This window comes from Strix uralensis, chromosome 11, assembly GCF_047716275.1.
Source record: "Strix uralensis isolate ZFMK-TIS-50842 chromosome 11, bStrUra1, whole genome shotgun sequence".
NCBI lineage: Eukaryota > Metazoa > Chordata > Aves > Strigiformes > Strigidae > Strix > Strix uralensis.
The window spans coordinates 24,346,262-24,370,030 of NC_133982.1; the positions used below are offsets into that span (position 1 = coordinate 24,346,262).

The following is a 23,769-nucleotide window of genomic DNA, read 5'->3' on the forward strand; positions in this document are numbered from 1 at the left end:
GGGCTGAACGGAAGAAGTGGCCAGCTCTGAACTCGGAAGAGATGTGAGCAGTTTCTGTCTATCTCTTTATTACCATCTGAAACATGGAATGAGGACGAGAATCTGTCCCTTTATGCCTGGAATGAAAACCCTCCCAGGTAGAACTCTTCTGTCTGACTGCACTGACAATGTCAATCAGTTCTCATTTGCACTGTTAGTTTGGGTTTTTAAAAAAATTATATATAATCTTACTTTGTTATTAATAATAAAATAATAATGAAGATCAACTATCAGCTGTAAGAAACACATCCTTCTAAACAGACACGTACAGCTAAATTCCATACATATTCCACCCTGTATACATACAGTACATAAAAGTGTGTGTATGTATACATATAAATATAAACATACCTGACTATTCTCAGCATAAAAGAGCGTGTCCTTAGATTCTGCAGATTGGACAAAAGATGACATGGCTTTTTTTTCCTGAGACACACTTTTCCAAGCTCCGGTACCTTTTATTATTCTACATCAATAAGTAGTTACTGAACAATGACTCAAATTTAGCTAACTATGAAATATTCAAGTGCAGCTACACACTGACCTGAGGCTTACGTGTACAAAATATAAGACGTCATAAAAAGGCAAAATATTAAGTGTTAACTTAAGGCTGACAAATTAAAACAAGCAAAGAAAATCCCTAACACTAAACTTCCACAAAGCATTCATAAAAAATGCTTATGACTTATGTTGAATCATTCACATTTTCAAAATATGCTAACCAATGTTTCCTCATCCTTTATGTCTTTTTAGAAAGGGATTTAAATGACAGAGAAACTACAGTAAAATGGCAACCTTCCATCTTATTGCAGATCATTTGTATCATATATGCTACCTTTAACATACCTTGAATTTCTTTCCAGAGCTGCTTTGTTAGAGAAACATCGTTTAACCGAGAAATTGTTTAATGTTGCATTGTGTTAATTGTTTAATGTTACAGTACTCTTGGCCTAATAAGTCATCTCACCTCAGTTCAATAGTGCACAGCTGGGTTAACTCACTCCCTGCAGGTTCTCCCTTCCTCTAAGGATGCCTCTTAAGCATCAAGGTGTAGGGGGGAGAGAAATCAAGAAGATCTCAAGCCATGTAGTGTCTGCCCTGACTGTTAACGTTGAAGGTCAGACCATGACCTAAGAACAGAAGAGCTAAATCACTAGAGGCTTTTTCCAAATACGAAAAGCTCCCGTCAGGGGAGATACAAGCCTTTCACAGTCTTTAATTTACTACTCCTAGAAATGCAACAGGGTTCTTAATATTTGAGCCATAGTTTTCTAAGAGCTATTCTTTATAGTTTTCCACAGGAAGATGAAATTAGGTGCACCATAACTCTTTGGGAAATCACTATCCGTATTATCAAACAAGACCTATTTGTCCTACTATCAGAAAAAGTATGCACAAATGTGGGTTTTGTATAACCAAGCAGACTTTAGGGCCCTTATTCTGGGTGCATTCACAGATGTACCTGACTTAAGATAAATCTGTTATTTAAACAAATTGCTTACCAATATTATATTGCGTAATTCTAAAGTGAAGGAAAGCAAAGATATTGTGCGGGTGTGAATTGAGTATGTGTAGAATTTGTGAGTGCGTGTACAAGACTGATTAAATGCCACAACTTTTTTTAAAGCATAGCATTAGACTGAAACAACAGAAATTTTACTCAAACTTCAGAGTATCCTGGAAAAAACCACAAAAATAAATTAAACAATTTGTTATATAACATGTCTTCCTCTCTCCAAAAGCCTTCTAACACTGGAGTGCTTTCATTCACACAAATTATCGCGATGTTATCAAAAGTTTAATTTCACTATCCAAATGTCTAACAAGAGTTCACTAACACAACTCTATAGGCATTTCTCTCAAGTGACACCACAATTTGGCCATTTGGCACTTTTGAAGATTTATGGTTTATCATCAGTTAAAGATGAAGCTCATTGCCCTACTCACATGAACTACATAGAGATCAACCTGGTGCCCCTTCCTAACAAAACCATTTCACAGTTACTGCATCTTACTCCTGCAAATATATAAATGACTCAGTTTTCTGATCAGGGGCATAGGACCCTACAGGCAAACTTTGTTAGCCAGGAGAAAGTGAATTAATAGACTTCATGGAACTTAGTATTATGAGGCTTTTTTGCTCCCAAGCATGTAAAAATATGCAAGAAGCGTGCATGTAGTGTGTTGCACAAAAGACTTACCAGATGTAGTTACCAAGGACTCTAAAACTGAGTTTTGCATCAGCCCAGACCTCTAGCCTATGCAGAGTTCATTGAAAAAAAAGAAAAAGGTAGTGATCGCTATGACTTTGACCCTAGCTACACCACAGTCTCCAGCATATGAAACACAACCACAGGATTTATCAGCTAGACAACATTCATCCACTCAAATCTAATTCTGACCAATGACCTGAAAAGAAAAAGAAAGATGGAAAGAAAGGGAAAATGAAAAAGATATAAGACTGTAAATCACTAGATTTTGCAAGGACAAAAGGGTCACGGCAGTGTACTTATTATTGCTTCTACAATTACCTAGGCATAAACGTATAGTAAATTAATGGCCGAGTTTACTTTGATACAGTTCTAAGAGTTTCATTAAAACTATACTAATTTCCTCACAGCCACCTGATGAAACCCAAGCTTTAGTTTTCTCATCTCAGAAAGAAATTAGTGATTAAACTGTTTAGAAAAGTTGTCAGAAATACTGAGGGTCTACTTAAAAAACGACAAACCAACGAAAACAAACAAAACCCCACACGTGATACTTGCACAGGGTTCACCAGAGGTTTAGAAGACTACTTATTGTTGGTACCAATTGTAAAAGCATTGGAGCATATATAACTACGTACAAATTATCTTTAAAGTGTTTGAAAATGTTCCAGCATGTTTGACCATCAGTATGATCAAAGGTTTGATGTGTAACACTGGTATATGAGGAGTAATTTCATTTTCTCCACAGCCAGGATGCTTCTGAAACAGAAGATGCATTAACATTGCAAGAAATATTTTCAGTGTATTTCTGAATTCTTGTGTCTTTTTTTGTAAAGTTTTTTTTTGTTGTTGTTGTAGAAGTGATCACACATGAATTTGACTAATGTTAGACACTGCATATTTTAAGATGGCTGCCAATGTCATTGAAAGCCTGTTTTAATTCACTGATACCTATGTACTTTTTAAATGCTTGAGCTAAAATTTTCTATGCTTGACAGCTACCTTAAGGTGGTGGGATTTTTTTTTTTTGTTTCTCAGCAAAACTGTTTCAAACCATTTATCATTCATATTAAAGTCATGCAACTTATATGTGTTTCATAAAATCTTCACACCCTGAAGTATGGACTCAAAGCTGAACATTAGACTTCTGTGAAACACACTGTCAATGCTGATGTCTTGTTCCCACCATAGTGAAAATTTTAACTGAAGCACTATTACCTTTTCTGTTTGCTCAAGCAAGAGAGGTCTACACAGGATCCATCCCATATGACGACATAGAGTCAATCTTACTACGGTGAATGGAAGTGATAGTCTTTCACTTACCTCTATTAAAAAAACCAAGATATGCATGTAGAAAATTATGTGTCAGTATCAACATAATGCTAGTCTTGCCAAGACAGGTAGTAATAGCAAAGAAAATCTCTGAATTGAGGCAGCAGGCACTTTTATGCAAGCCTGATGCATTGTATACATTAAAACATGTTTTTTAAAATCACATAACACTTAGAGCAGTCTAAGAATAACTGCATAGAAAGCACTGTCATTTTGAGGATTCCTGCTTTGCTTAGATGCAAAAGTTAGAAGCCAAAAGAGTTGTAATGCCTCTGCACTTGACAGGAAAATGGCAGAAGTATTGTTACTAAGCACTCAGATACTGTGATAACCAACATGGCAAAACATTAAAAAAAGTATTATATTCAGAACAGGATTCAAATAGGTCAAGCAATACACATTAAGTAGTGTGGATAAACCAAAATACTATACAGATATTTATTTAGTAATTGTCCTCAAGATTACAAAGGTAGATGAAAACTAAATGCAGAATTGCACAAATCTAATCAGTGCAATTAGATTTGCACAAATTGTCTTAACCTTAACATCTCTGAGCTTTTCAAAGCTTCACAAACTTTCCTTCAAATACATATCTTCTAAATGTAGTTAAAGTTATAAGATCTTACTTTAATATTCTGTTTTTCTCTTTATTGTCATCTATAGCAGTTCAATTTTACGTAGAAAACTTTAGCCATGTCATTTATTTTTTATTAATTTAAATGTCCTGTATGTGATTAAATAGTACAGAATACTAACAAGTAAAAGATAAAGATCCATAAACAATTCAGAGATGAGGATAGTCATCAAAAAAAGAAAACGTATGTCAAGCAGGTCCTTTACTTAATAAAAAACTTATTATAACATTTATAATTAAATATCACCTTATGCATTATATTTACCAGCAGCACACATCTCAAGCAGATACAGTAAAATCAGCACTGCCATTAATAGAAACACAGATTAAGTACTAAAAATCATTATGATCACCACAGGTCTTGTACAGATAGTAAGTATAATGTGCGGAAAAAACTGCATTGAATTTGAAAATTATATATGAATAATTTATATGAACTGTTTTGTGAAAATGTGTTAGATATTTTAATCAGAAAAATTAATGGAGTTTCTTGTCCCTGAAGGACTGGATCATCTTTCAGATTATTCAATGCTTTTATAAAATTAATAAATTAGGTTTTGTGTATAAAATATACTTGTCCCTTTGTATGTAAAACGCAAGATTCCCGAGTAGTCAGAGTGTCATAGATAACAATGCAATAAGACAATCCCCAGTGTATTCAGGTAAGAAGTCTGTAAAACGATTAAGCCATCATGTCTTAAACTGAAGTGCAGTAATGTTCCAACACATCTCAGTTCTTTTGCCTGAATATCTTACACACTCTCTATTCAAACTATTTCATCTGTCATCTGAATGACTTAACTAGACGCAACCTTCAAAAACATGAGTAACTACACAAATCTACTCTATTATTTATTGATGATTTTGACCTTTTCTAGTAAGGATTGTAAGCATGCACTTAATTTTGACTGTACAGGAGATCTGACCTCAGCAGAAATACTCTTTAGGCATATGTTTCAAATTTTCTCTATGTTGGGGCTAGCATCATGTAAGAAAGTTCTCAAAATTTTATATTCCCTGGGTAAGAATGAAAAATACAATGTAGCCTGTGTAAAGTTAAGTGTGCATTATGATACAAAAAGTTTTATTAAGTGATATTCTTCTATTTTTAAGCTTACACTAAGCATGCTGTAAAACAATAAAACAGAACAAGACTTGCAAGGCAAAAGGAAATAACAATAAATTAGTAGATGATTCATTCTGTAAGCATGACTAGCTTCAAGGAATAAATTCATATTAAGCTAGTACTAATTGAGAGACTAAATCTACCTCTGAGCATGGAAAATTGCTCTTTAAAGTCTACCCATTATTTCCTCACTATCAATACGTATTAGATAGAAATGTGGCTCAGTAGACATGCTGCCATATGCTGTATACAGCAAGGAAAAAAATACTGATCCTTTTATTACTACATCTTATCATATTGATATTTACCTTTTTAAAAGAAGCAAAGATACCAACTGCTTAGGAAAATGTAAAAGTAATATAGATAACGGCTAATTTCCTTATTGAAGTGGATTGCAAGTGGTGACTATTGGAAGAAATATTCTGCATTTTAATTAGAATAAAATTTGTTATTGATTTTAATATTTTTCTTCTAGCACACATAAGTTTGGAACATATCCTGTACACATACTATATTAATATTCCAAATGTATTATTAGATCAATATTTATTGTCATGGAAAGATATTCCACTGCAATGGAAAGTTTCTGTATCCATATGTTAAAATTTAGGCAAAATACATTAAACTATACAGATATTAGTTCATGGCTTCTGTATTTTCTATATCACTACTCACATGCATGTGCAATAACAACATTTAAGCTTAGAATAGAATAATTTTACTTTGTTCTGTAAACCAAAGGATTAAAAGGATGGGATCTAATTTATCTTATTCTAGACCTGCAACAGCAGCACGCAATTAGCTTTGCTTCCCTCCACACCTTCTTTAGATTCCCTTTGTATTCAGTGGGGAGAACATACAGACTTTTACTTATTCCTACTTCCTCCTGTTCATTACAAAAACCAAGTGAACTACTAGCTCATAGGTAGAGGTCTTAAGTATAGATAGAAGTCTCAAATTACATAAGGCAAATAAGTCAACTATACTCTTGGTATTTAACATATTTCAACAAATTGTCTGTACTCAGACAATTTGCCCAAGATACCTTATTTTACGTGGTCAATGGGAATCTCATTAAGAGCAGGTACAACAAGCTGTACACGAAGTAGTCCTGGTTTAGATTTTAATCCGCGTGACAATGTTTCTCCCAACCCATAAAGTATAAAAAACCTTTTATGAAAGCCTGCTGAAAGACAACTTAAATTTTTTTAGAACTTCAGAATGCTTTTTGAAAAAGTGCATTAGGGTCTGTCATAGGAAATCAGATGACATCATCCTCTTAACTACCTGGTGGAAGGACAGTTTTGGAGCTAAACTGGTGTAACTGAAGGACAGTCACAGGTAGTGATGCCCCTAAACTTTTGTAAAGTCACCTGTCAAATTCAACAGAATTATTGCTGACTCTACAACAGTGTAAATATTTAAATATTCATGGAAATTCCTTAATCCACAGCCTGAAATTATAAACAGACTGGCTGTTTTCCCAGTTATCCATTAACTCTAGTACAGTAAGACCGTTCAGTTTTTTTTAAACTGCAGTGATATACGAGTCTGACACAGAATCAGGTCTTCCACTGACTTTCACTTAACGACGCAAAGCTTCAGTCATGAAGCTAACTACATAGCCAGACAAAAAAAATAAACACTTTTTGACTATAGAAACAACAAAAACTTTATTTTATGTCCATTTCCATAACAAAATTCAAGTACAAGGCTACCACTTAGACTTTATCCTATTTAACCGAGTCAGGGAACATGTTCAAGGTAACTGTATAGGCAAGTGGTACGATGTATGGCTGCCTGTTCATTTGCCAAAAGATGAAAATCATCATGAAAGGCTGCTGTGTTTCTGCAGAGGTTTGTCTGTGATGCTGTATACATCTCTCCCATACATCTGAACAATGCTTTGTCTGCCTGAGTGGCACTGAAGTATCTACATAGCTCTTGATCTAGGTCAGGCCAATTTCAAGGATCAACGCCATGACCTCTCGTTTTCTCTTGCAATACAGACATAATTCAACATTAAGCCAACTACAGTATATCCTAGCAGGCTTTCCCAGCCTGGATGGCATCTTTTAGTTACCAATGCATAACATGAACAAAATAAAATTAATTACTAACGTAGCAAATAACTGCATCCTTTCTTGTGTTCCAGCTGTTTCTTAAGAGGTGGTGACTGTAGCTCTCATTCTTGCTCAATACTAGTAGCAGAAGATACAGAAACAGCAACTAAAAAACACACTTTTAACTATCTGCACCCTTTCTGAATATGTAATATTCATGAGCAGTGGCATCAATAGGCAGCATTTTTACAACTGAAGGAGAGTTAAAATATATTCTGATGTTTGTCTCTACAGTACCACTGCAGCCCTATGCTATTAAATTTCACTGATTTACAAATAATTCACTATAATTTAGTGTGAAGTTATCTAGCTGTACTAAAGTTGCATCCGAGATGTAATTCTGTCTCCAGACCCTTAACTTTGGGCTGCCTTGGGCACTGTATAAAAACTATTAGTTCTTATAATGTTGAGTGCATCAATTCGTGTTTTTTCCTAGCATCTCCATAAAATTAATCAGTCAAAGTCACTGTCCATGTTGTTAAGTACACACAGTACAATTCAGCAGCACTGAATTCACTCCACAATATTTACTATCCAGAAATATAGAAAAGAAATTATTGAATGATTGTTTGGTTTGGTTTTGTGGGGTTTTTGGGGGTATTTTGTGTTTGGTTTTTTGGTTTTTTTTTGTTTGTTTGTTTTTTTGTTGTTTTGTTTTTTTTTTTTTTTAACTAAGGAAGAACCTCATAGCATTACACTGTGAGGATAAAAGTATCCCCACTGTCAGGAGTTAATTCAAAGGCATACACTGCTTAAGTACTATTTAATCCTGCAAGATAACGTTCTGAACAGTGCAGACCTGGCCTTCTCTAACACCACACACAGAACCACCTTTTCCCAGGCCTACACAGATAACTTTAAATCAACAGCCAAAAGTTTCAAGTTAGAAGTGACAGAGTGAATTATTTATTAATTATTTACTTATCCCCAAAAGTTTGCATTACCTATGACCCATTAGCACTATTTCTAGTTAATAGTATACATTCCATAAAGTAATAATACCACCGAAAGGTTGAAAAAGTAAAAAGCTGGGAACTTGCACAATTTTTTTATAGATGTGGGATATACTTAAATCTTCAAAATTTTTACCATAATACACACTTACCATGAAAAATTGAAACCTAAGGAAATAAAGATATTATGTTTATCTTAAAAGTGTGAAAGCACAAAACATAGCCCCCCTTCTTAGTGCACAAGAACAATTATGGTGTACACTAGCGTGCAACAGGAGTTGTACTAAAAGTATGCCTTGATGTGAACTAGTGTATTTCTTCATGATGCCTCTACAGTGCTAGAAATAAGCTTTATTGATAATTCAACTTTTAAATGAATTTTTTGTTCTATAATCGATTAAATTATATTCTCTCTCACATCATTAGCATAGTTATTTTTGTTTAAGGTTTGGGGTTTTTTGTTTGGTTGGTTGAAGAGTTTGGGTTTTTTTCTGTTTGGTTCTGTTTTATTAAAGAAGGGAGTTAAGTATTGCATTGACATATGGGATCTGAGTCCCTTTGGAATCCAATGTCTTGTCAAGAAACACATTAAGACTTGCCACCTTGTGAGCTTTAAGCTTAATTCACATCATAGGAGCACCTGAGGAGCTGTTACACTGTATCCTACAAATATAATAGTACAGACTATGATGGATCCATAACAAGTGCATATGTATGAAAAATAATCATTGCATGCTCAACATCAGTGTTTTAGAGCTTTAATATCTTGTCTATTTCTTTTTTTAAACAAAGTGATTAAATTCATAGAAAGTAACTGATTCAAATCTGTTGTCATAGCTATCATTTAACTGATTTATAAGGAAACAAAATATTCTGTGGTTCTTCATTACAATTTGCTCAATTTTATTGCAGAGTTTCCAACGCACACTAATCCTTTGGTTAAAAGATGACTCTACAAGAACTGCTCGTAGGCAACTAACATTTCGGTACAACGACCTTCAAGGAAGTCTCAACTCTCAAATTGATATGTAGTTCAGAAATACCCTACCTACAGTTACATGTTTTTGAGAATTATCCTTTTTAGCTGTGAAATAATTCTATTCTAAACATTCTATAACAAGATTTCCCCACCTAGATTTCTCAACCCTTTTCAACATTACTTTTAAAAAAGCAATGAAGATGTAGATAGAACAGCTAGAGACTGGTAGCATCTTTACAAACTTCTCCATAAAAACATGTGCATGTATTAATAATTGCTGAAAATTTAGATGCCTGCTCTAGTCTCCCTTACTTACAACAGAGATTTAGTACAATATCTTTCCATTCTACCTTTAATACTTTACCACTAGAAATAGTCACTTTCTGGCAATTGCTACAAAACAAGCAGTTGGGTAATGATAAGAATCAAAGTTCTCATTTTTGCTCTTTTATTTACTTTGTTCTGAAGTATGGGGCAGATATAGCTTACAGCTTTTAGTGTTAACAGAAATACTATTTGCATAGAAAAAGTGCATGCTGCCATTACAGGGGGAAATAACCATGAGATCTAGTAATACCTTTAGGAACAGAGAAGAACACATTGGAGAGGAATCATTCTTCCTTTCAGAGGGAAGAGAAAAGTGGAGAGGGAAGTAACAACTTGCAGTCTTGCAGATATGCTAACAGACTAATGAAATGAAGGGATTAGAGGAACAAGAAGACAGGAAGAAGGATCCCAAGACAGTACTGTTCCACAAACCCTTCAGAAAGAGGATTGAGCAGAAGGGTAGAACCCATGCCCCCTCCTGACTGGAGAAAGTGCACTGAAAAGTGTAATATCATGCATCTAAATAAATAGCAGAATGCACACAAGAAGAATATTGTTTACCAAAAAACAGAATTAAAACCAAAAATATTACAAGAATTTTTAAATCTCAAAATACAATGCAAAAATATGAGAACTTCCTAATCCCTTCATCTTTTTGATTTGCTGTACGCAAAAAGAAAACCACAGTGTAAAACCACAGGTTTTAACTAACTATAATTGTTAGTTCAATTTAATTTTATTCTAAACCTTTTTATTTAAAGCAGAAATTCAGTACATTTGAGAAAAAAAAGTAAGTACCAGAAGGCATTTCCTACGCCAGCTTAATGATATTAAATAGCTTACTGACACAACAGGCTTGTAATTTATGCTGTAATCATTTTGCCAAGTCCTTCATTAAATGCAGATATTTTGTACTTTAAAACAAGGGACTTTTTTTTGCCCAAAGCTGACAGCCTAGACAGTGTGTTGTAACAACTTGTAAAATAAAATGTGATCTCAGTGTTACATTAGTAAAACTGTGTTTTCCTGCAGTATTAATATGCTGTGCGTTTTCAGTGGTTCTAGACTCATTATGCACTCCCTCCCTCCCACGACACATAGCTCTGAATCCCATGAAAACACTGTATTGTAACGTCTAGTACCATTACAGCTTTTAGTAGTTCTGTCTGTCCAGGTTCAAATAACTACATTTATTAGACTTGTGAATCAGCATTACACTCTCAGATCATCTGGGAACCCACAGTTTAACCTGAAACAGCTTTGGTTTTCCTGACTATACAGTTGGGAGCTTTGCAATTTCTTCCACTATTAACTGATTATTAATTAACTCAAAAGGTTTCTCAGATTATGATTTTGCTGAAGAAAGCACAACTTCATGCTCTAACTTGGGATTGTTAGGACTGAAAATTTCATTCTTTTTGATAACTAAAGAGAATAGCTTAGATTTTATTTATAGCTTCCAGAAATATCCTACTCAATTCACTGCAATATCAGCTAGTCGTCTGATTGTCAGGATGTGACTTAAGCTACCGTATTTTATTAGCAACGTACCTTCAACTATATGAACATTTTATTTCTTGCTTATTTATATAAACATTTATACTCTCTAATTAATAATATTCGATGTGTTAGTATTTCTGCTTTGGTCTTCTATAAATTAGGTTTGTATAACATCACATGACAGACAAACAAAACTTAAGGAAAGCGGAAAAAAAAAATCCCTCTGTGTTATTACCTGTTTCAATCTCCCAAATATAAACTGAATCATCCTCACATCCAACAATTAGCAGATTTTCAACAGGGTCAAATTTTATTTTCTTCACAGGAAACAGATGCTTTCTGGCATGTAAGAGACATACTCTCTTCTGAAGATGTAGAATTGCTACTGAGTGATCACTGCACACACAGCACACTATGCTGTGGTCTTTTAACTGCAAAACAGGAAGAACTTTGGTTTTGACACTGAAACCACAGTCATACCACATTATTTTAAATAATATTAAATAAAATAAATAAAAAAAATAAAAGTTGTCCAGTAATTTCTTTCTCAGAACACACTTGTTTAGGAAATGATGTTTTATTTCAGCCTACATCTCCAACTTAACAGGTTAGCTGTACAACTGATCTCCTGAGAGGAAAAGGTACAATCTATATTTTTTTAAAAACTGAAAAATCAGAGTAATTTAAATACTATTTATTCACAACACTTAGCCTATCAAAGTAGTGATTATATAACCAAATGTACAGCAGCAGTTGTCCTAGAAAAGAAAGTAGTAAAAAAATTATCTTAAACCAAACTGCTGTTTGTGTGATATATAATTACATCAGGTCTTATGACACAAAAGCCAATGGCAATGTATTTCTAACAAAAAATTGTGTATGTTACAATTTCATTTCACACTGTATGGATCTGATTCTGCAAAGCCTTCCCTTCCTGGAAGAATTTTTGGCGACACATGAAAGAATTCACTGTATGGAAAAATTCAGCCCTGTAAAGAAAACTGAACCACCACCCAGACAGGCATTACATTCTACCTAGTTTCCAGGAAAAGGGCTAAAGGGAGCCTTACAAGCATTAAGGATTTATGCCACTGCAAAACATCTTTTTGACTACTTAATATTGGCATGTAAGTGAACTCTGAGTCAACCATAAGTTTCAAATATGTCTTTAGAGGCTTCCGAAGAGGAAAAAGATAAAATCCCAGCCCCATGCAATACAACAGGGACTGAATTTGTTCAACAAAATTTCATAGAGCATTCAGTACAGTAAGTAATCTTTTAAATTTTTACTTCAAAATTCACCTAAAGAAAAACATATTAAAATTACTCTAATCTCATAAAACACAAAGGCATATATGGTGAATAGAACGTTAAGAGTTTCAATTTAATATGTCACATGTTTAGGATCATTTTTCTGAATCACTGAAGTTACAAACTAACAAGAAATCAACCCCCTGAAATTAAAAGCAACTTTCCAACAAGACAATTAAGAGAATGTAAATTAAGGATAAAGTGCTGCAGGATAGAAGTATTGCCAGATTTCTTTTTTCTCTCATATATATACATATACACACATACATGTATATAGAATATAATTTTTTTTCCCCAGACATCATTTATTATGCTTTTACTTACTCTGTAGTTTTCTGGAAATCGCAAGAGCTCTGTCACCGGACCAGACTGCAGATCAAATTGGTGTATGATGCTTCCAGTAAAAATATCCCAGCAGATCACAACAGAATCCTGCCCCCCTGATAACAGCCAGCTTGGATCAAATCTTACTGATTTATCATGTGGATAAAGTAAACAAGTGACTCTGCTACTATGACCGTTCAGAACCTTATAAGGTAGATAATCTGAAACAAGATGGTACATAAATTATTTTTGTTCTTTAAGAATAGGGGTTCCATATTTTACAGCACATTTGCTAAAAGTCAGGAGATTCAAAAGACTAAATACAACAATCCTTTTACATGGGATCAAAGAATTTTGGACATGTTCCTAAAAAGGGAGGACAAAGGTCTGCACTCTGAGCTTCATCTACTGAGATGCACCCATTCTATTCCTTCAGTGGAATGATCTTTTAGAGAGAAAATGAAAGATGACTACTGCCCATATCATGACATCCCACATATCTCACTTCCAGGTGACTCCATCCCCACAGCCATTCTAGGACTCCTAACAGTGCAAAGTACCTTGGTAGTAACTAATCTGTGATCTGATAGACCAGCTACAGAGGCAGAAATAACATCATAATCTTCCATTTTCATCATTCAATTCCTGACCATCGCCCTTATTTTTTAGAGAATTTTTGCAGGGATCACTGGAGGGAATGTCAGAAGCATACAGTCTTCTGTGCTTGATTGAGATGAATTTGAACAAAATTTTTAAAACTTACCTTTTAGCAAAGATACGTTTTCTAAAAGTCTTGCTCTTGCAGTTTTTAAACCCAGTGTTACAAAAATTTTCCCATTTTCACACCCACACACGAGTTTATCAAGACTGGGTATGTATACAGAGGAACTGACAACTGCACTTTTGATTCCATCTTTAGATGCACAAAGATGATCAATAATGCCCTCTGACATTGAATGGTGTTCATCAAAATTATCCTGAAGAGTCCACGTTGCTGTAATTGGGATCTCTAGAGGGTGGGGGAAAAGAGTCAGGGATTTTTTTTTTTTTTTTTTCAAAACAAAATAAAAATCCAAACAAAGCAAAAAATACATTTTCATCTCTTCAGCACTCCCTCTAACTTATCCTTTCTGCAGCCTAGGGATGGAAAGTCAGCAGTTGTCATCCCAACATTAGCTCACATCTCACTAAGTCCTTTCTTTTATACTTCCCTATGAACACCCATAAGTAGGGCCAACTAAGTAAATTTTCTTGACATTTGGTAGAGACATTTATGGGCAGATGGTAAGGAAATAGAACATTTATACGGTCAGTTCCATGAAGATTTTCTAGACATTCATCTTTGTTACTGTCTTGCTCCTTTTACCTATGGGCAATCATCACACAATGAATGAAGGAGCATCACTTTATAGTACGAAAATATTTTCACGAAAATTGACTTGAAGACATAATTAAAAAGGCTGTATCAAGGGCACAAAATTGCCAAACCTTTTGGTGAACCATCAAAAGTTGACACAGGGACATCAGGAACATGCCACAAAGTGATCCTTCCCGAAGCTTCACCAGAAAAAAGAACCTTATAGAAAGGCTCCTTCCTTTCATTCATGAAGCCCATGACAAAAGGAAAACTCTGCCAAGAACAACAGTAAAACAATATTCTGATATGAAAGAGCTCATTAAATAATGTAATAATTAACTGCAAGTTCAATGGTTTTTTTACATCAATAGCTGTAGAAATATAAAACAAATAATGGCTGAACCCTCACCTGTCACTAAGTTCTGCTCAGACCAGGTCTACTCTGCCTGCTGCAAGCTTCTCAAATATGATCTCTGCTTTGCCAATATCCTTGGATAAGCCCACACCCCAAATGAATAAGTGGAATGGGAGGGCTCCCTAGGCTTACTGTCTCTAAATGGAGAATCTATCAATAGTACCACCAGCATATGAAAAAATGGCAGCATAACCACCAAGATCAGGCTGAAAAAAAATGCAGTGAAACGTTGATAATATTCACATCAAAGCAAATTCAGTAAAACTTCAATCATGACAGCTTAAACTACTACAAATAATGAAAGGTGAAATTATGCTTTTACATAGATAGGCAATGGTCTATAACACCATCACTGAATCATCTGGAAAAAGTTAGATACTACAGAGGTATAATATCATTGATAGACTTACTGACATCTACCTAGTTTCATGTAGTCAATGCTAAAACTTATTACAGTATATTTATCTCAGACAATCACCATGCTTTTATTCTCCCATGAAGACTAGAAGTCTGTAGGTTTTCCTTGCCTGTAGGTATAACACCACAGATAATTCTGTATCACTGCATCAGTAACAACCAAACTATGCGATAACGTACTGGTGACTTGCCAAGATCATCATGCTTAGTTGTTACATAAGCTTCATACTCCAGTATCAAACTAATGTCTAAGGGTGTCTAAGGGGAAGCTTCTAGTTGCTCAGAACTCTCAAAAAGTCAAGAAAATTAGGAATGTCCAGGTATGTCTACATTAGTATGTTTGAGTTTACATCAGGCGTGTACTTTGGAAGTGAATGCTTAGGTCTGTGAGGTGGAGCTGTCTTGGAGCACCAAATCAGGATTTTTTCTGCATGAAAATAAACTGGGAGATGTGTGCAGGAGCACACAAAAAACCCACAAAAAACCCCAAAAGCACACCCTGTACTGTAGATAGCATGGATGAAAGGTCATCAGCACAAACTGTTTTGTTCCACACATCACCTTTACTTACATAGCGTAGACACAGCTTGACTGTTCTCTCCTTTAAGACATTTTAATAACATGCCCGTGTCTTGGATATTTTATTTACAACATCGAAGTTTGGGAGTAAATTCCACAATAAGCAACTCTACTATAATGCAGCTGAGTTTATAATCTAAGAATGGAGGTCAAAACAGATGATCACACAGGCAGTTTTGTCTCACAAATGTGCAATAAAAATTGTTAAGGTAAGTAGGGTAAATATTAAAGCGGAAATATTAGAAAAGGGCAGGTGATATTATTTTAAAAATGCATATGTTTGGGGGAAGCAGATATGAGCTTACCACCACCACTGTAACTATTTGCTAAGCCATGCATTTTGGCTACTTCTTTTCCCTCATGACATCTAACCTTTGGCATCCTTCAGCAGTTATCCTATCTGACTTTAGATTACGGCATTTGGGGGAAAAGCTGAATGGCTTGTGCTATTGCCTTTCAACTGAAAATTAAATCTGTCAGGCTTCGCAAGAGTATGCAACAAAAATGCTTTCTAAGAGCCTATAACTGTCAACAGAAAGAAAAAAGAACACTAGAAAACCTCACAAAAGTATATATTTGACAGTGTTTCTAGTCAGGTACAAATAAAAACATGTCTCCCTTGCATATCTTCAGAACTGTTTAAAGAGCTGCTTGAGCTCTCATGCAAATACACAAACTAATGCAAGCAGGAATTAAATTGTCTTCCAACAATTACTGTTTCATAAACAGTATTAGGAATAAGACACCAACAAAACCAGAACCAAAACTACACAGAAATATCTGCTGTATTTGTTTCAGTTCAATTTTTGCCAAACAACCCCCTGCCATCTACTTCCTAATTCTAATCAATTTTCTACTTTTTAAATCACCTGTTTTTCCTTACCTATTTCTTTGTGGTCACACAAAACACTACTCAAAAAGAGAGTCAAGATGCAGGTTTTCCAACAGCTGAGTCCACTTGAGCTACTTGTCTAAGCAGTAACTTCTAAATTTGAAATTGGTGTGACATGCACTGCTAAATGTGAATTCTTAATCAGAAGTATAAAGATCACCTACTTTTTTATCTTCTTTTCTTAACCTTAGAGGCTTCTTCAAGCAGAGATCATGGTTCTGAAGAGAGTCACATGTGTCTAATTTTATGCACTGTGGGTACTGTCAGTCTGCTCACAGTGTAAGAAAGTTAGGCATGTGATCATGTCTCTGAAGGCTCAAGATAACAGGATCCTGGATAACATGTCACAGATTCAAACCCCTTCAATTTAGGATGGATACACATGGGAAACAACATATTTATGTAGTTACACTGAAACATGCATACATTTCTTAATAAAACAGGAACTAAGCAACTTGCTTACATTTTGATTGTGGGTTGGATTTTTTGTTGTTGGGGTTTTTTGGGTGTTTTTACAGTATTGAAAATAAAAGCTTCTAAAGCTATTTTAGTTCACCTTTAATTTAAAAAAAAACCCTCTCCCTTTTTTTCCAAAATTAGAAAATAAATCACTTCAACAATTAGTCTATCTATAGTTGAAAAGACAGGAATTTTTCTTCCCTGTGAAAAAAGTAAATACTGTCAGAATTTAAGACAAAGATATGCTATGAGCATCTCCAAGTTTGTAAGTAAATTTTTTTAAAAGAAGAAATAATCTTATTGTTTTCATAGAACAGTTAAATCTATTAATTCAATTATTTTTTAGGCATCATTCAGGTAATTGCAGACAAATAATGAATGAACTTTTGAAGCTCACTGTAAACCTTTATGAATTTACCTTATTTTCCTTCACACCAGTAAAGCAGAGTAAATGAGGATAAACAGTTTCCTTCAGCACCTTCCCATCCGCAGGATATATGCTTTTAGAAAGCCCACTGCATAATTTAAAAAATTAGATTTAGAAAGACATATTTTTTAGAAAGCAGAACAGTAACATCCAAGATTCACAAGTTCAATTAAAAGTTACGAAATAAGTAATTACAAGTGGCTTTTTGAAATCACAGCACCAGCTGCCCAAGTTCTACATGGCTAATCTTATTCCTATGTCCCCTGCTGTGTCAAACAAAGACTGAGGGCTGTCAAACTCAGGGTAAATCTTTGAGTGCCAAAGTGGTTTTGTTCTGGTTTTTGATCATTTGCAACATGCAGAGATTTTCCATAATAAACCTCCCAAAGTTCATCTTGTACCTGAACTTTTTGTGTGAATTTCCCATCTGAGCCCACCTGTTTAGCAGCTGGTAGATGTAACTGTGGCCATCTTCTGTCCAGATGATAAGTCTGTAAGCTGCTAGTACTTCTCCACCAGCAAAGCACTGACCACTTTTACAGAACTCAGTACAAAGCAAGGAGAAATCACAATAATCATAGACCTAAGCTCAGAAAAACAATAAAATATAAACAAACAGTATTGGCACATTCATTTTAACTCAAGCTGGTTTGGGACAATGGATCAGTAAGTAGAAGCTTGACTCTCTGTAGTTTGACTACCTCTTTTAAAGCCAAAGCAGTTTTCATACTATCAAACTACTGCAAAGTCAGAATCAAACCGTGTATTTCAAAGATAAAGAAACTGACAATAAAAAGGCAGCATTAGAGCCTTCTGTTATATTAGGGCATTTTAGATGATTTGCTTTGTTTTGCCTTGTATTCATTATTAATATTTACTGGACTATTAATTTCTTATAAAGAGGTAGGTAATGAGTTTAGCACATAAATATGACATTGAAAACTTTGATCAAAGCTATAAATGCTCCTATCTGCATTTAAACAATGACCTGCTGGTGTAATCATAGCACATATCTTAAAGCAGATTTTTTTCTTTTCTTCTCTGGCGAGCAACAGAGATTCTTCTTTTTCACAAATTAATTGAAGGCAAAGAACATATAATCCCCTTTACTTGCAAGAATTCTTCTCTCTTCCATTTCTAGAGCTGGTAAAAAATTATGACTTGTTTGCTTCCTCTGACCTTCCCATTTTAAGCCGAAACAGGATATAACTAGGGCAACTTAGGATATTGTCTGCTTCTTCATGTTCCTAGTGGCCTCATGAAGAGATTATTCATAGCCACATTTTTATGATTTATTCCAGCAGTGTGAGGAAATAGATTTCAGAATAAGAATAGCTACAAATTATTCATAGCTAATTTCTATTCATTAGCTTATTTCTAGCTAATTTGCTCTGTATTTTCATTACTATAAAAGTGGGTTAAGAAGCCACTCTAAAGACATATGTGAATCTCTCCTATGCTACATACCACATACCTTTCTAACTAAGGAGTAAGGTCATCATCATCATCTTTTATTTTAAAGCTGTATATTCATTGAAACATAGATGTTGAAAATCCAACATGACATGTATTTATACACTACTTCAGGCAATAAAATGTAAGCATTCAAATGCATAATGGAGATATTACAAGAAATGTGCAGCTCTTGTGGAAAAACATTATAGAAATCAATAGAAAACAATGCATGTTACACAGATTTTTCTTCCATGAAAAGACTATCCATTCTATATATGCAGTTTCTTTATAAATACTTTTGTACAGACTTTTTTTAAATAGCCCAAGAGAAATATCAAGGATAATCGACAACTGTATTATTCAAAGTTAACTCAGGTGTCTGTGAAATTTCCGCCCCCAACAGCAGTGCTGTTTGGATCAGGTACATATGTTGCACTAATATCTCAGGATTATTTTAAGAGTAATGATATAACACTGGGAAAAAGAAATACAGAATTTTTACAATAAAGTTCAGTTTAAATGAAGTTTAAAATAAACTAATAGGTTCAGAAACTACACAATGAATTTATTTTCTTACAGCTACAAGAAAAAGTGATATAGGCTGGAGTCTTTATTTTGATAGCTTCTATTAGTGGAAACCAGGCTATTGGCCCTGATGGAACAAAGGCCCCTGGTTACTGAGCACTTGCCAACTCTGATTACTTCTGTCATACTTAAACAGTTTTTGTTCATCTTTGTCTCCTTTTGAAATGCATTGTGGAGGGGACTATAATGAACCCAAGTGCTCTAAAACTGACTAATACTTAAAGTAATCCCCTTTCTACCCAGTCAATTTCATCTTAAACTTTTAAAGCAGAAATACATTAATAAAAAATAAACACTTCATCTCAGGCAGTTAAACAGAGAAGGGATACAGCACACATATCTGACAATTAGTGAGCACTTTTTCTTTGAGTAAGATGTGTAAAAATCACATTAGCTTTTCAACATTGTTAATAAAATTAAAAAGAAAGTACCTGCCAGCATGTGGAGGACACAACTAGAAGGAGCCTTTCTGTGTAAGTACAAAACCGTACTGCTTGACAATTTATACAGTCCAGAGATTTTGATTCCTTCTCGCACACACTTTGTCTCTCCTTTACAGCACAGAGGAAAAAAGCCATAAGATTTATTCTAGATATCTGAGCTTTTACTTTTAGGATAGAAACAAACCAGTGAAAATTACTTTGTTAACATACACTTTCAAAATGCAAAGCAGCATATAATTCTTAATTAAAAGTGAGCTAGGAAGACAGCAGGGTTCACAAGTACCATGTAAACAGAGGACATGCAGCATGCCTCAGACCTTCATCTCACTTAAAGAAGTGATAATGAATATGGAAAAGGACTAAAGGCAGCTCATAGATAGCATCTGCTGTAATGAATATCTGCTAAGTATTCTTCAGTTAAAAAAAATAGCTACCACAACCTATAAACTGAGAGCATCAGATTCAGAATGACTGATGAATATTCTGGTTTCCCACTCATCCTTTTTGCAACCAGGACAGAAGTACGCTGTTGTCATATGTCATATGTCTTGTTTGACCTTAACACCTCTAAGTAGTAGTGGAAAAGTAATTAGTTTTCTTAGCTTTGTATTTCTGAATGTATGTATGGTTTAAAAAAAAAAAACCCTCTCCATTTTCACCCTTTTTGTGTGAATATCAGACTTATCAAGGCCATCATGCTCAAAATTATTATATTGGAATTATTTTTATTAATTATTAACTGAAAACCGATGTTTTCTGTTTTGAAAGATACCAACAGTATCAAAACTTCTCAAAGAAGGGAGTATGCTGGTCATGAAACCATGGCTATCAAACTGCAAACCATTCTCTCACCACACCTTGCAGCTCCAATTAAATCCTACAATATTTATTAAAAAATGTCTCTTTAGAATACGAAGTAGCTGGACTGTTACTAACGCTGCATTCCTCCCTTCACAAAAGAAGACCCCAGGCAGTAAAGGATGGCAACCATACCAAATATGCTTCTCTGATATACGTGATCAGTTGTAACAGTCCCCAGAATTTCTACAGTGTGACAGTATTTTTTGCCCCAGGAATGTTGAAAACACCCCTGAAAACACTGCAGATAAACCAAAAACTCACCACAAACCCACCAGTATGGTATCAAACTTACAGACTCTCCTGAGGGGCCTGATTCTACCCATTAACAAGTAGTGCTGTGGCATACTCTGCAGTTTGTTGAGCAAGGCAGTAATATATTACAGATGTTCAGAGAAGACTGTTGACATTTTGCCATTTCTGTTGATGATTCATAGTACTTAGCAGTAATACCGAAGTCCCTTTGTGAATCTAGCTCTCAGAGTTTAACTCAAACACAAAACATTGTATTCCAATTCTAACACTTGTGCATGTCAAGAGATAGCTGCTGAGAATATTAATACAGAAAAGTTGCACAGAATAAGTGAGTTTGAAGATGGAGAAATAGGGCACTTGACACAGCAAGAGTCTTTTCCAAGTGAAGACAGCATTGTGGAAGGCAGACAGGGGAAAAGAGTCTAAAGGACTATTTTAAAGAAAGTAACAAGGGTGAAGAGGGAGTACAAAGGCCAATTTTGAAGAGCTTTGAGCTTAAAGGACAGCGTGAAAGGGTTCAAAGAATGGAGTAACATTATCAGGACAGCAGGAAAGCATTACAGCTTCCACATCATGGAATATGGAAAGACAAGAAGCCTGGGCAAAAGACGTTGCCGTTGTCAAGGCAAGAGCTGTTCAATAGCCCAAGTGATTTTAAATAGATATGAGGGTGTGTTTTCAGAATTTTGTGTCAAAATTAATCAATTCTGTTTAATACATACCCAGAAGATTCTAATTTATTCATATTCTGCTTCAATGTATCCTTTACTTGAGAATATTACCACATTCATGTTATTGTTCAAATCACTGTTTCAAACCTCATACAAACTGACCTGTATGCTATTCAAAGATGAAGATAAGTCCCACACTTTAAGAACTCCCGTTACAGACACTGCAACCAATGAGTCTTCTGTGAAAAGTTAACAGTGAGATAATCAACTTGAAGCCAAGTTCAAACAGTGCCTCACCAAAACAGAACCTTGGCATAGACACTGGTGTTCTACAGAGCACTAAAACATGGATTCTCCAGGACACTGCTTAGGTAAAATAGCAATTTTACACAAAAATAACTAATTGGTATACAGAAATACAAAACATGCAAGCAAATAATTAATAATTTTTTTGCCCAATCAGATATATTTCAATAGAAGGCACAGAATAGTGATTTTGTGCCCTTAATTTCCCTGATTTACGAAATTAATTTGTACTTATATCCAAGAAATGAGCTGCTTACAATCAGTGTAGAAGCTGTTTGGTTTTCTCTTTAAGAAACATGTTAAATGAAACATGACTGACACTAGGAGTATTAAAAACACCTTCTCAGGTGCTTTTAATGAAATGTTAACATCTTATATACATAACAGCTCTGTAAGACATGATTAGATATTAGATCTAGTAGGACTGTACTACCTAGACATAAATATTTTATCACAATTTAATTGGCCTACATAAATACATCTACAATGCATACCTTGAATTCTCACAGAGTGTACAATACACATACAATTTATCCAATCAGAATACTGAGATGATGATAAAGTGTGAAGAACACCCAAAGTCTTAGCATCAATAATAAGAACATCTTGATATTCTCCACAACAAAGAAGCCAGCCTTCACCTGTCATTCGGAATGAGCAATGGTAATACTGTACAAGTGGAAAAAAGAGAATCAGCATACAGAGCTACACAAATGTGCACGTGTGTTTTTCACATTAAGCATGTCATACTTGCAATTATAATCAACACCTGTAGCATTACTAAAAATCTGCTGCGTATGTGAGACCATACACAATTTTGCTAGTAACACAAGCATTTCACATACATTTGTAACAATTTAATATAGGTATACAGCTTAGTAAGAGGTGCTTCATACGAAAGCAGTATCTGCCTTGCCTAAATATTGGGATTTTCAGAAGCAATCAATGTGTTAATTTTCATTTTAAATGGCTAAAGAGTTTGGGACTTGTTTCTCCGAGAGGCCTCGTCTGTCTCCAAATATCTGATAAAGCTTCAGTTATCAAGAGGTACATAAAGATGAAAAAAAATCAGGTGAAAACGCAGAAAATTCGTAATTAATTTCTTCCTAATGAATTTTCCAGGAGTAATTTTTACTCCGTAAGATATTCGTCATTTTGACATTAAATGCCCTAGTGTTCAGAACACACATTCTTTCTCAACAATCATGTAAAGAAAAGAAAAAACAGACACATAGCAAAGTACTAAGGAACAGAGATGACAGTGGCACAGAGTGACTATGAAGATTTCTCTTTTGCTAGGTGTTTTACATGTGCAAGGACATTTGCATTGTGTATAACATCTATCAGTAATTGTACACATAATTGCTATAAACGCATAAGCAGCCACCTCAAATGGAAGTAAATACTATCCTTAAAGTAAATGGAACAATCATGCCGTCAGAGAAAAATATCAGACAGACCCATAAAATTGTGCCTCATTTGCTACAAGTTCTCTCTACATTCAGTTTTGCTTATATAATAATTCTTAGTCTATCAGTTAACTAATTTTTAAGTCTGAAAACAAAAGAAGTATAAATAACTGGGAATAGGATAAGTATTACCACAGATATTATGAACGATCAGAGGCAGAAATGCTTAGCAGTAGAAACCATTTGTAATTACTGTTCCTCTTGAATGAGGCTTGAACTGGAAGATTTGTATAGTCAGTCAGTCCTCTGAGAAAATCCCACACTGGTTAAGATCCACAAATGGTTAAGGGTTGACCCTAGTGTTAAACTTCATTTCAAATGGC

At 34.7% G+C, this 23,769-nt stretch overlaps 1 protein-coding gene across 4 annotated transcripts in view; it reads right to left on the minus strand.

Moving 5' to 3' along the window:
- WDR72 (WD repeat domain 72) overlaps nucleotides 1-23,769 on the minus strand; it is a 394,822-nt gene that overhangs the window by 354,677 nt on the left and 16,376 nt on the right. For all 4 annotated transcript variants that reach the window (XM_074880505.1, XM_074880508.1, XM_074880506.1 and 1 more), the window contains 9 exons: nucleotides 22,472-22,646; nucleotides 21,834-21,910; nucleotides 19,876-19,995; nucleotides 17,842-17,987; nucleotides 17,396-17,492; nucleotides 14,347-14,488; nucleotides 13,622-13,867; nucleotides 12,859-13,079; nucleotides 11,459-11,654 (listed from right to left, as the gene is read on the minus strand). In XM_074880505.1, the coding sequence (XP_074736606.1) occupies nucleotides 11,459-11,654; nucleotides 12,859-13,079; nucleotides 13,622-13,867; nucleotides 14,347-14,488; nucleotides 17,396-17,492; nucleotides 17,842-17,987; nucleotides 19,876-19,995; nucleotides 21,834-21,910; nucleotides 22,472-22,646 (1,420 nt within the window). The remainder of the gene's footprint in view (nucleotides 1-11,458; nucleotides 11,655-12,858; nucleotides 13,080-13,621; nucleotides 13,868-14,346; nucleotides 14,489-17,395; nucleotides 17,493-17,841; nucleotides 17,988-19,875; nucleotides 19,996-21,833; nucleotides 21,911-22,471; nucleotides 22,647-23,769) is intronic.